Here is a 13,008-nt window from a genome sequence, read left to right on the forward strand (position 1 = left end):
TCTTCACTTGGTTCCAATTGTCGTTAGCTGGGGCTCAACATGCTACACTTTAAGAAATATGCCCCCTCCCCCCGGGGGGAGTTTCGTTCATGGAACTACAGCTCTGGGCCCCTAGGGATGTAAATTTCGGATCTGTCGCTGAAGGTTCGGTACCAGAACTGCTAGCCCGAAGTGTGCTTCAGGCATTGGACGAGAAATACAGGAATATAAACCAAATAATTGTTTTGGTTTTTGTTAATCCTTTTCCCTAGTTATTTTTCCCCAGTATGGGGCCCCCCCCTCAGGGGGGAGTGTGGGAAGCTTTTTACGCTTTCTTACGCTTAATAATGACAGTAATTTAATTCCCGAGAGTTTACTTCATTGGAACTTACCAATAAAATCAAGAAATGAACAACTTATGGTTCTCTTTTTGTCAGTTGATTGTTTGTAGTGGTTTAGTTTTCGTGCTACACCAGTTTTTCCAACTGGCCAGTATTTCTACAAACCCATACGTCTGGGAGGAAGCCGCCTCAGTTACAGCTGTAAAGTGATATTTTTACTTTTAGCTACGTTTTAAGAAACTTAAAATTTTCCAAAGGGGGGTCAAAACCCAATCGCAATTATGTGTGGATGGGGTACCGGAAAAAATGACCGCCCTCGGAATAAAAATCACTTTTCAACATTCAACTCATTTTCTTTTCAGTTCCATAAAAAAGTGTTTCGTCGAGAGTTAATCGACTTTCTTCTACAGTCAACTCTCGCTCTCGCCTTGCGGACACCCCGCTTTTACGGACACTCGCTATTACGGACAAAATCAAGATCTTAGGCGAAAGTTATAGAGGTTTGACTGAAAATGACTCCAGCTAATAATAACGGTCTCTCCCTATTACGGAATTACAGACAGTTTCGAGGTACCAACATAATAGTTTTTTATTGTTTTGACTCGATAAAGGGACTGAACTTCTCATACAACATAATTACATGAAACTGCAGTCTGTCGTTTTTTATTTGTAAAAACACACTTTAAAAATTTAAAGGCTTCTGGATTATTTACTTTTTACTTTTGCATCAATTCCTTCAGTAAGCTGATAAATAAAGAAAGATAGAGAGTGAAGATGAAATATTGAGCATGTCCCGAGCTAAATATTTCAGTATAAACTGTACACTAAGACTTTGCTTTTTCACTTCAGCATAGCCTTTTTCCGCCAGAATCCTCCAGCCCTCACCCTCCATTCCCAACGAAAGCTTGGCACTTTCACCACTGTTCGCCTGACAAGTGTTTCCCCGCTAAAACGGACACAAAACGACGGCCGAGCGTGTCCGCGATAACGACAGTGACACGGCGAGCTGAAATATGACATTTTTCTGGCAATCGCAGATAAAGCTCAAATATCCAATCAGATCAAGTCTTTTTTTAAATGTCACAAACAACCAATGAAAATCGATTTTATATTGCGTAAACTTTGGCGGAAGTATTTGGCGAGGCGCTTTTTGCGCAAAGGTTCTCAGAAGGTTATGTGATGGAATGTAGAAGCAAAACAGATCTTTAAAGAACTCTGCAATTGAGCTAACTAACCCCATGTGAAAGAAAAAGGTATGGTGATTGATTTACGGTAGTGGTTTTGCAGTAAAATGCTGAAAATTAGTCGAGACGTACATGCAGAAATTCATGAATTCGTAAGTCTTCGGGAGCATGTTTCAGCCAGTATTCTGAAAACGAATTACTTCCCTTATTTTAAGGCGCTTAAACTTTCACTATAGCTTGATATCCTCAATGAGAACGTAATGGATATTAGCAAACCTTTATATCTGTGATTTAATTTCGAGAATTTCAATATTGTTATTTTGATTTGACCATTTGATCATTTGATATGCGACCTTCAACCTAAATCATTTGCATTGATCCGACTACATAAGCAGGACGAATAAAGCCAGCTAGCCGGTCATAAAAGCGAAAGTGACAACCTTATATTTTCTTCTTCGTATTTGCGAGTTCATATCTTGGAGGTAAATACGAATTTTGTCGCCCCATCGAGCAGTCAGACCTCAAAATTGTCGACTGCTCACGTCTTGTTTACATGCAGGCATAATGTTGGGTTTCGTGATTACACATATATTAATTTTAATGAGTTTTCTCCCGGAAGCAAAAGAAAAATACTGCTTCTAAATACTGTATGGCCTTTCATTTCTCATCAAAGTAACTCTTCCTATAGTATATTCTTTTTTCTTGACGAATTTATGCAAAATTAATTTGCAAACCGATAATTTTGTTTCAGCTTTTACAAGGTCATGCATTTCAGTTCAATTATGTTAACTATTTCTGTGAAACATTGTTTTGGTCTCCATGTATCATACAGGATTTAAAAGAACACATGAAGGGTTTAAAATCATTTGTGGACTGTGTTTGATTTGTAAGCTTTCTGATTATTGTTCGATCTTTCATTGTCATTTTATTGGTGTACCTTTGAAATGAATTTATGGTCTATTGCTTTTGTGAAACGACTGAAATTTTCCTTGTAGTTAACCTGCATGAAAAATCAATTTAGCTATTGAACAAGCGGAATGTATACAGCATTGTCAGTTATCGCACAGCAGAACTCTGAAGACTTGCTCCAAGTCACTTGCTTCGTGCCAAGAGAGTTACTTAATTAAGCTCGCTTTGAAATCGTGCTGGAGCAGCCACGCAGAATTCATTTGTCTGTGTGTAATGCACAAAGCAACACTGAATGACACGAAAAATTTTGAGGAATGGCTTAGAAGAAGCGACTTGTGCCACTTGCAGGAAATTGATTCTAGCTGGCATTTTTTTCTTTGCCCCGAAAAATTGCATCATTTTGTGTGCATTGAGTTGGTTTCTTTTATCGTGTTGACATCAGTTTTGTTGCTATGGCTTGTGTTGAAATTGCGATTTTCTTCTCTTTTTTGTTGAAATCATACTCATGGCCCTTGATGGCTCTCTCATTATTATTTTCTGTAAGATTTGAAAAGGACAGGCACAAAAGAAGACATTTGTAATGTTTATTACAAAACGGGTATAATGATGTGGGAAGGAAACAAGCTAAGTCTCCTCAAGAGTTATATCTCGCGAGCAGAGCACGCTAAGTTAGCGAGCAGAGTGCCCTCAGTAAATTCGCGCGCAATAATATGATTGACATAATCTCCATGGCATCCGGTAAAAAAATGCACCAGTGATGCCACATTTCAGAATTGGTGCTCTGCAGGTGAGACAAGTCGCTTGTTCCGCCAGGATCGTCTGTCATTTTGTTTTTCAAGCCTGGGTGCACCCTCTGTTGAACCGTATCCAGCGGTCTCCTTCGAATCAAATGAGGGACTTGGAGCAAGTCTAAACCCTGCCTTGTAGTCATCTTTTCAATATGGCCACCTTAGAATCGGTAACTTATGACATTATGTGCAGTAGAGATGCACAAGAGAGTGATTCCGAAAATAACTAATTGATTTTCATTTGCAGTTGCAGATACTTATTTGACTACTTTTCGAGTTATAAAAAGGCACAATGTCGATTACACAGAATGCATTACTTGAGAAGAAGCATTCATTGCACAGAGCTCCGCCTCCCAAAGCCCCTGTTAACAAGCCCGCTTCCCCAATAAAAAATGCCGTCCAAAACAGGGGTAATGATGCTGCTCCCATCACTCAGTTAATTCCTGTTGTAAAACTGAGAAAGACTGGCTTCCGGGACAGCCTGATCGCAGAAGACATTGACAATAAGAACACTGCGAGTACTGATGATGGGCCAACAAATGAACTTCAAAGTACTTTGGCCAGAATGAGAGCTAAGTTTGAACACACAGAAGAGTCGGAGGAGTTGAAACCTAAACCAAAGCCAAAGCCTAAACCAAGGCCATCCACAGAAAATGTTAAACAACAAGAGGACAAAGAAAATGAGACCAAAACACGTTCAGGCTCTTGCAGTGATGATGCAGAGGAAAACAAAATTATTTTAACTGATTCAAATAAGAATCTTGTTCGTAAGGATTCAATGGGACAACCAAAGCTCCGCAATTTGCCAACACTTGAAAGTATTGGAAAACAACCATCAAAGTGTCCTAAACCAGATCATTTACTGAGGTTATTAGAAAAATATGACAGCAACAGTATTGTAATGGCACCACGACGAAACACGTTGACTAGGCCGATTAATGATAACAGCATAGGTAAGTTCTTAGTTCTTTCCCCCTACTTATCTAATCCATAACCGGTGATTCTTCTTACCGTTTATTGGAATAAATTTTCATGTAAAAAGATGATGGGGAAACAAATTGCCTTGATGTGCCATATATAGTCCTCAGAACTAATTTTGAAAAAAACTTTAATGGCTAGGGAGAGTTTTGGTGGCCAAATGGTTAGCAGGCTGGACTTTGGATCGAGTGGTTCAGGTTTGAACCCTGGCCAGGGTCACTGTGTTGTGTTCTTCAGGGCAAGACTCTCACAATGCCTCTCTCAACCCAGGTGTATAAATTGGTACCGGTAAATTTCATGCAGGGCGCAACCCTGGGATGGACAGGCATCCCTTCCAGTGGCGAACTCAACCAGTCTAGGGGCTAGTAGGAGCATATTTTTACTAGCCCAGCATAAAGTTTTAATAGTCTTGGGTTAGTGGATTAGCGTTAGTAGTGAGCACTCAGTTATATTCCACTTTAGAGGAACTCAGTCGTGTTCATTGGAAATCGCGAACGATTGGTTCTCCCACTGTTTTCTATTCGCCATAGAAAACAGTCGCCGCATAGCTCTCAGCGGTAATTTTCTATTTTGTCTTCAAAGTGCACAATTTGTAGTTTTGGACGCAATCCTTAGAGTTTCACTAAAACATAGACACCGCCCCGTCATGAGCGATAGTCAACCGGCGCGCCCGACTATTTGCTCATAGAAAACTCGGGTCGTAGTCTAATTGTTAAATAGAAAAATTCCCACTCCCTTGCTCTAGGCATCTTACCTTTCTCGTGAGGGGCAACTGTGTTGTGGAAACCAGAAGAAAACAAAAATATCATTGGCCTGAATTTTAACACTGCAATAGCAAAGTGAGGGATGAAAATTTAAAAATAATTTGTTTTGTTTCCAGATCACAGTATTACTGAAGAAGATGATGAGGGAGAAGAGTATGATGATGTAGATGAGGATCTTAAAGCTCAGATTCTGAGTAGAAGTGAAGCTGAACAGGAAAATCAGACTGCAACAGAAGAAGGTGGTGATAATAGTCCATTTTGTTGTGTTGGTGTACTTGTTTTTTTTTTTTATTTAATCCTTTTTACTCAGCCTGCTAAGCCCTTAGTCAACAATTCAGTCCCATTTTTTTTTGTTGCAATGGTCTTGATGAGCATGGACTCGATTTCAAATAATTATTCAATATCGTATGGAGCCGGTCCAGCGCCGTCATGCAATATCTGTTTACAGATCCTCTGGTTATATTATATTGAGGCCTTTGAAGGGGGAAGCCATGTCGCAATGTTGCATGTTTTTGATAACCAATGTTGCCTAGCCAATAGCTGTAAATGTCGCTGTCGTTTTTCCTGCTATTGTGTTGCTGTCGAATTGTGTCGCTGTCGCATTTTGGTGCCGTTATGATGCCGCTTGTCGCTGTTAAAATGTTTCTGTGTCGCCAGTATTTAGGGTCATGCCGCTTGTCGCTTTTACCCCTTGGAAGGCCTCTATATTCCGACAAGCAAACTGGAGGTCACCTGGGGTGAAATAAACATTGCCAAACTTGCAAAAGTACACAAAACGCTCTATGCATTTAAGAGTAAAAGCTGTTTGCAGCTTCTTTGTTTAAGGTGAACTGTAAAATCTGAACTAAAAATGCAACTCATGTAAAGATGTTATGCATCATTGACTATGGATGGACAAATGTAGTTGAACTGTCTTTTTTTGGCATAGTTTCTTAACTCCTGCTTTTTAAATAGCAGTTTTAGCAATTTTGACCAAATAATATTTGCAAAGTGTCCTTGCTATTAGCTGTACTCCTTGCAAAGTTCTTTTTTCGTTTTGTTCTATTTTCATGCGTCTTGTGAGGTCTTAAATTTAAGTAGTTTTGACATGAACCTTTTTCAAACCACAGGAATTATGGAGGAAAACTATGATGATGTTGATGAAATGAAAGAAAAAGTTGAGGAGATAAATAATGCAGCTCAAAATCCTGAACCCATTTGTGACGAGAGCTATGACGATTTGGACGCCGTGGCAGAGCAAGTTCTTGACCAGTTACAGAATGGTATGTTTTTTTAAAAAGAAATTTTTTTTCTCTTATTTAGTCTTTTATTCCTCATCCATGCCCTTCCTTGTTGGAGATGCGGACTGGCATAATAGTTGTGTGCTGGACTCCGGATCGAGTAGTCCAAGTTCGAGCCCTGGCCAGGATCATTGTGTTGTGTTCTTGGGCAAGACACTTTACTATCAGTGCCACTCTCCACCCAGGTGTATAAATGGGTACCAGCGAATTTCATGCTTGGGGATAGCCCTGTGATGGACTAGCATCCCATCCAGGGGGTAGTAGAAATACTCCTAGGATAAGCTCCAGCTGTATAGGCCATACACTTGGCTTGATGCAGACTTTACCTGCATAAATTGACCTAGGGAATGTACTTCTGGCTCCATCCTGGTGTATATAAATTATATGTTGTGGTTCAATTTTACCATTTGGTATTTTTCTTTGCTTTATATTCATTATCATACATTACCGTACACTAGCAGCCATCAGAACAAAGCTTAAGAAAAATGTGAGAATGAAGTTCCAGATTATATTGATTCCATACCCTGTGACCCCATGGTGAGGGTATGGAATATTTTCAACACAATACTAAATTGTACCAATGGTAAAATTGAACCACGGCATACACATGGGTACTAGTGAACCTGTTCGGGCAGCCAGCCAGCAAAAATAGTTGCTAATGTAGCCTGCGATTGACGGCTAAGCAGCATCTTAGTATTGTGACGTGGTGGGAGTGATATGTCTTACTGTTTCATTTCATCAGATTCACGCCTTTAATCCTTAGGATCAAAACAGATCTAGACTTACTGTAACTCAGCTCTAACATATCCCTAGTACCTTAGATAGCCACTTAGAAAAATCTTAGTCTCAGATCATTGTTATCCTTTTTTAATCAATTTCCTTTGTTGTGCAGATTTTGCTGCTGGGGATGAGAGGTTTGGAGAAGAATTGTATGATGCAGTGGGTGCTAAGCTTGAAGAGGAGGAAGGGAATGGAGAGACTGCTTCTGATTCTCCTGTTGAAAACAAATTTTCACCAGCAGCAATTCCAAGGTACATTGACAATGTATAAATTTACCAGTTTCATCTAGGGAAAGCTAATCCAAGGGCCAAAAAGCATTGTTTAACTGAGTGTCATAACACCAAAAACCACTCTGGCTGATTGGCCATTATCGCAAAGGATGCAAACAATGTGTTGCTCCAGAAAAATATCCATACCCATCCCACAAAAGGTTTTTTGGTTTGAATCCTCCACCCCTTTGAAATTCTAATAAGCCCCAAACTTTCCTTTACATTATGTGACCTTTGAGACCCCCAACCCACTCGGAATTTTCATTGACCTTTAATTTCATGCGGTGGGTATGGATATTTTCCGGAACTACACAATTCAGTGATCAAACCAGTGAAAACTCGAGGCAAATACATGTCACCATTTTCTGTAGTAAATAAGTAAAAGAATGTCATTCATGGGTTTGATCTTGATATTTTGATGGTTTGAAAATCTTCACTGCGTGCATTTTTTTTTTGTATTAGGTTTCATGATATCTTTTTGTAGGATGACACATTCATTGAGTGTATCATAATCAATGTTATGTTCCTTAACATCTTTGTAGTCCCAGAGAAAAAGGAAAGAAAAATTCCAAAAAGGAAGTAGAAAACCAGAAAAAGAAGGAAAGGGAAGAACAGAAGAGGAGAAAGGAAGAAGAAAAACGAAGGGAACGAGAGGAAAAAGAAGAGAAAAAAAGGAAAGAAGAGGAAAAAAAGAAAAGAGAACAGAAAGACAAGGAGCTACGAAAGAAACACAAGGTACATCAAATTAAGATCTGATTTGCATTTGATAATATGTTGACCTAGATACCTTTTAAGCAAACTCATTGCCTGGAGGGTGTAATTAGACGGGCCTAGGCAGCTAGTGGCTGTTGCCCTTCTCTTGCTTTCGGTATTTTTTTTTAGGGGGGGTGTTGTTGTTTTTTTTTTTCTTTTTTCTTCCCCACTTTTAATTTCAGGTTGGGGGGGGGGGGAGGGGGGGATTATAATTACTTGTTTCTACGTCAGTGTTTCTGTTTGGCTTACTACAGCTCATCTCTCATCAGCCACTTGGAATTGCTTAGTTGATATTGGGCCTTGAGTAATACGCATTTTGTATAAAGTGTATAAACTCAACAAGAAATCCTTGCTTTCCACTTGTAAAGCAAAACAGAACAGGACAGTTAGAAAGCACTCGTACAAGATATGTAAGCAAAAGAGACAAGTTATATTTCATGTGTTTTAGTGTAAGAAAGAAAACAGACATGAAAGCAGTGTAAACAATCAGGCAGCCATTTGACCTTACTGGCGACGAAGTATCATATATCGGTTGTCACTCTTCAATATAACGCAAAAAGGAAATAACGCTACAAGGCCCGTCTATAAAGCCACAGGGCTTCTTGTTTTATTTACGCACTGCTAGGTTTATACTGATTGTGGGATTTTCCATTTCAGTTAAAACCTGGAGCTGAAGGCAGTGGAGTTGGAGAAGCCAAGAGCAATTTTTCTGGTGATGGAAAGTTTGAACTGCCAGTGAAAGAAGGAGACACGATTGTTATCATTAGTGAAAAGGGATGTCCCCAGGGAAAATGGCTGGTTAAGAACTCTGAAGGACACTGTATGTACAATTACAGTAAAAACTTGCATATCAGAACCTAAAAATTAAGAACCTGTTAGGCTAAAATTTTCATTTTAAACCCCCTTTTCATAAGAACCTATTTAGCCTAAAATTTTCAATAGGTTCTTATTTTACAAAAATGAAGGCACAGATAAAAATACAGAAAAATATGTAGTCTGTGCTGATCACTAGTGGCCCTAATTAAGAACCTAATTACCCTAAAATCTCACTAAATACCATTTCAATTACCGGTAGAACCTATTTAGGCTAAGTTGAAAAAATCTAGGTTCTTATATGCGTATGGTTTTTACCGGTACCATATGCATAGTTTTTACCAACTAGACCACCAGTGCAGTAAGGGATAAGCAGACACTTGGCTTAACCCATGATAAAGAAAAGAACAACAAAGTATTTTTAAAAGTCTTTATGGCAAATGTTAAAATATTTGTTTGTTTGCTTTCTTTCAGTGGGTTACATACCTACAGAGCTCATTCAACTCAAAGTAAGTGCTTATTTAAATTTAATAAGTTAATATATTTATGTTGGGTTTTTTTTTTTTTTTTTTGTGTGTTTTTTCCCCCCCCCCCCCCCCCGGGGGGGGGTTAAAACTATTTTTAAACTGGCATTGCTTTGTTAAGAAAAAGTTGTAAAAAATTTGCTTTCAAACCTGCAGGGAACCTCAATTCAGCTCCAAATGTTGCATAATTTACCCCCCCCCCCCCTACATACACACACACACACACACACACACACACACACACACACACACACTAACTCTAGCATGTACTTTTTGTTTGGTTGATAACAAAAACCTTTGTTGATTATTTCAGATTGACAGTGAAGGAAATCGTACGAGGTAATTTTTTTTCAATACAAATATAGACTTGTGCTTTAAGAGGCCTTTAGTTTCTTGTCACTGACATACATTTTGTTATGTTGTAACGCATATTGTGTGGAAGTCTAGTAGCACATTTTGCTATCCAATTGATATAAGACCTTCAAAACATAAAGGATTAGAAACATGCAGTCATGCGGTTCCTATGGCAACTAAATAACTAACCTAGCCTCCTACGCAGACGTTACGCCTGACAGCCCCAAGAATGTCTGCATAGGAGGCTAATAACTAACCTTGACTTAATTGGTTTGTAGCGCGATTATAACAGAAGACTTCTATGAAGATGTTGATCAATATCAAGGCAATGGCCAGATAGAAGAAGGTATGTCAATGTGTTTACAGTAAAAACCTGCGTGTAAGAACCTAACATTTAAGAACCTGTTCGGCTAAAATTTGCATATTAGATACCATTTTTATAAAAACCTTTTTAGCCTATAATTTGGAAACAGGTTCTTAATTTCTAAAATAATTGATTAAAATGTTTACTTTTGGGAATATATGATATGATTATTGCTTCATTTTGACATAAACACTTTGTGGTATGTAAATTTTATACAAGAAAAAGGCCAAATACCACTAAAATCTCGATAACAACATTGAATTTTTTTCTTCAGAAATTAAGAACCTAATTAGCCTAAATTTGTGTTAATAACCCTCTATGTAAGAACCTGTTTAGGCTAACCTGAAAAACAATAGGTTCTTACTCACGGGTTTTTACTGTATAGCTTAGATGTACTAGTTACTTTTTTCTGCCCTGGTCCAAGAGGATTTCTTTTTCTCTTTTGTTTTCTGATGTGAAATAACCATCATGACAGTTTAAAGTGAGAAATATCTTAAAATGAGGGCCTAAAGGTTAGATGTAACCCTAATTCAAGAATAGAAGGGGAATCACACTCTGCCACAAGAGGGCTTTTTACTTGTTGCTCTGTGCTCTGGGCTCAAATTTGATTGAGAAAAGAGAAGGCAAAAAAAACCTCTGGGATGAGGTTTCTTCTCCTATACTAGGTAACCCGAATATGAAGTTTGTTAGGTTCATTTTGCAAGTTAATGTTTCTTTCTTTTCAACACTCACTTGTTCAGAAGATGACCAAGAAGTTTATGATGATATAGCAGCTGGACAAGGTATAATTAATAAAAGTTTGTTGTAAGTTATATGATAAATGCAAGTGCAGCCATACTACTGAAAAAGCCTGAAAACAAATTCAGGCAGGCTCTGAGCTGGATTCAAACCCACGACCTTTGCATTGCCAGTGCAATGCTCTACCACTGATTTGTCAAAGCCACATGGGTGCTGGCGGTAACACAAAGGTTGTGGGTTCGAATCCTGCTTAGAGCCTGAAAATTTTTTCAGGCTTTTTCAGTAGTATGTCTGCACTTGCATTTATCATATACTGGACACACATTCTTGTAAGTTGTTTTGAAAATGCATGAGGAGCTGTTTTACCAATTTTGACTAGACTGTCCACAGCCCTCTATTTTTTCGTGTTTTTTCGATCGATGAGCATGCGGTGAGAACGGCAAGAGAACTGGACGCCAGCGCAAAACGGAAGAAGCATTGCTTTTTTGCGTTGAAAAATCGAGAGGCTGTGGACAGTCTAATTTTGACCCTCTCTGCAAGTTTGAAATATTAATTTTCCACAATTTCTGCAAGCTGACTGACAGACTGCTGTTTTGTTTTACAGAACCCATTGATGAAGACTTATATGAAGAACTTCCTGGAGATCAGTAGTAATTTTTGCGTTCTTGCTACTCATCCCTCCTAAAAATTGCTTAAACGTTTCTCGTGATGGGTTCCTGGATGACCAATCAAGTGTATGTTATAATTTGATCACTTAGAATTCTTGAACGTGATTTTATCTATGGTACTATGTACAGAACAATATTTTTACTTTTACAATTTTAGAATTTCTAAGAAATTCAATATGCTGAAGAATTGAAATTTGAATTTAGTTGTAATCAGATAGGGATATTTTAAGCAGTTTTCTATAAACGTCCCCTCGAGGGGTGGGTTGGAAACATGTACAAAGGCTATTTCAAGATCAAGAAGAAACGTTGGTTTGTAGGTTTTTTGTACGTCACGCTATGCTGAGGAAAGACCGTCACGCAATGCCGAGGAGTGTTTCGTGACGAACCATCATGTTTTGAGGATCAAAATTTTTAGAAATATTAAGGTACTACAAAAAAAGAAAGAGAAGTATACAATATTATAGAATATAGATATACAGTAGAACTTATTTTAAGATATCACTTTAGGAAATAACTATTTTTCTAATACACAATCGTAAACAGTTATATCATATATTTTATAAGGTCTTGTTACACGAAAATGAGCCGAAGGGCCAATAGTTATTTTGTATACTGCGAGAGTATTTTCCTAATGTCGGAAGGGATCTTTATATTCGTTGTTTAAAACGTTTGAAACAGCGAGGGGATTTTTTTTTTTTGAAATCGTGTATCGCGGATAGTTTAACTAGTTATTGAATAAAGTTGTCATCTGATTATAAACACTGACTTTGTCTTTTTATAGTTTCAGGAAACTAATAGCTATCCATTTTGATTCACAAACGTATGTTGGTCATAGACTTTTGTGTCATTTGGTGGCTCCTAAAGGAGCCGTTTGTTTTGGCGGGAAACCCACAAAGTGAGTTTACTTGCTGCTGGTGTACTTGGTCACAGCCTTGGTTCCTTCACTGACGGCGTGTTTGGCCAGTTCACCGGGCAGAAGCAGCCTGATGGCGGTCTGAATCTCGCGGGAGCTGATGGTTGATTTCTTGTTGTAGTGAGCAAGGCGGGAAGCTTCGGTGGCGATGCGCTCGAAGATGTCGTTGACGAACGAATTCATGATGCCCATGGCTTTGCTGGAGATACCTGTGTCAGGGTGAACTTGCTTCAACACCTTGTAGATGTAGATAGCATAGCTTTCCTTTCTCTTTCCCCTTCTCTTCTTCTTTCCTTCAGCCGAGGCCTTTGCCTTACCGGCTTTCTTCTCGCCTTTCTTTCCTGCAACTTTGGGTGCCATGTCTGTAGATCAGAATGGATATGAAATGCCTGCAAAGTCGATCTTTCTTGTATTTATACAAGAATGAGTAGAAGATCGATTAGCATACGGATCGAAATCCTCGATTGTTGATTGGTTAGATTTCACAGTTGACCCTCGAGGTCACTTTTCTTTGCGTGTCATTTCCTTTAAATACAATGGCTCATTGAACTCCTGTCAGTAAACAAAGATCTGATTGGTGGTTTTCGATCCTTCTCATTTGTGAACGAA

At 38.6% G+C, this 13,008-nt stretch overlaps 1 protein-coding gene and 1 pseudogene across 1 annotated transcript; one reads left to right on the forward strand and one right to left on the reverse strand.

Moving 5' to 3' along the window:
• The first annotated feature begins 1,450 nt into the window (after positions 1-1,450).
• Positions 1,451-12,245, forward strand: LOC144638170 (uncharacterized). The gene is made up of 12 exons (XM_078497366.1): positions 1,451-1,573; positions 3,449-4,154; positions 5,060-5,182; positions 6,053-6,205; positions 7,116-7,254; positions 7,815-8,007; positions 8,683-8,845; positions 9,313-9,347; positions 9,676-9,701; positions 9,995-10,062; positions 10,821-10,862; positions 11,423-12,245. The coding sequence occupies exons 2-12, from the start codon at positions 3,494-3,496 to the stop codon at positions 11,467-11,469; spliced, it is 1,650 nt and encodes a 549-aa protein (XP_078353492.1). The 5' UTR covers positions 1,451-1,573; positions 3,449-3,493; the 3' UTR covers positions 11,470-12,245.
• Positions 11,923-12,759, reverse strand: LOC144638347 (histone H2B pseudogene; annotated as a pseudogene).
• Positions 12,760-13,008: the final 249 nt, after the last annotated feature.

This window comes from Oculina patagonica, chromosome 14, assembly GCF_052425735.1.
Source record: "Oculina patagonica isolate OP01 chromosome 14, crgOcupat, whole genome shotgun sequence".
Classification (NCBI taxonomy): Eukaryota; Metazoa; Cnidaria; class Anthozoa; order Scleractinia; family Oculinidae; genus Oculina; species Oculina patagonica.

What these genes read in the sequence shown, in the direction of transcription:
- LOC144638170 (XM_078497366.1), top strand. Translation starts at nt 3,494, where the DNA reads ATGTCGATTACACAGAATGCATTACTTGAGAAGAAGCATTCATTGCAC. An exon ending in TCACCAGCAGCAATTCCAAG is followed by an intron (nt 7,255 to 7,814) that starts GTACATTGACAA and finishes ACATCTTTGTAG; the next exon opens with TCCCAGAGAAAAAGGAAAGA. An exon ending in TGATATAGCAGCTGGACAAG is followed by an intron (nt 10,863 to 11,422) that starts GTATAATTAATA and finishes TTTGTTTTACAG; the next exon opens with AACCCATTGATGAAGACTTA.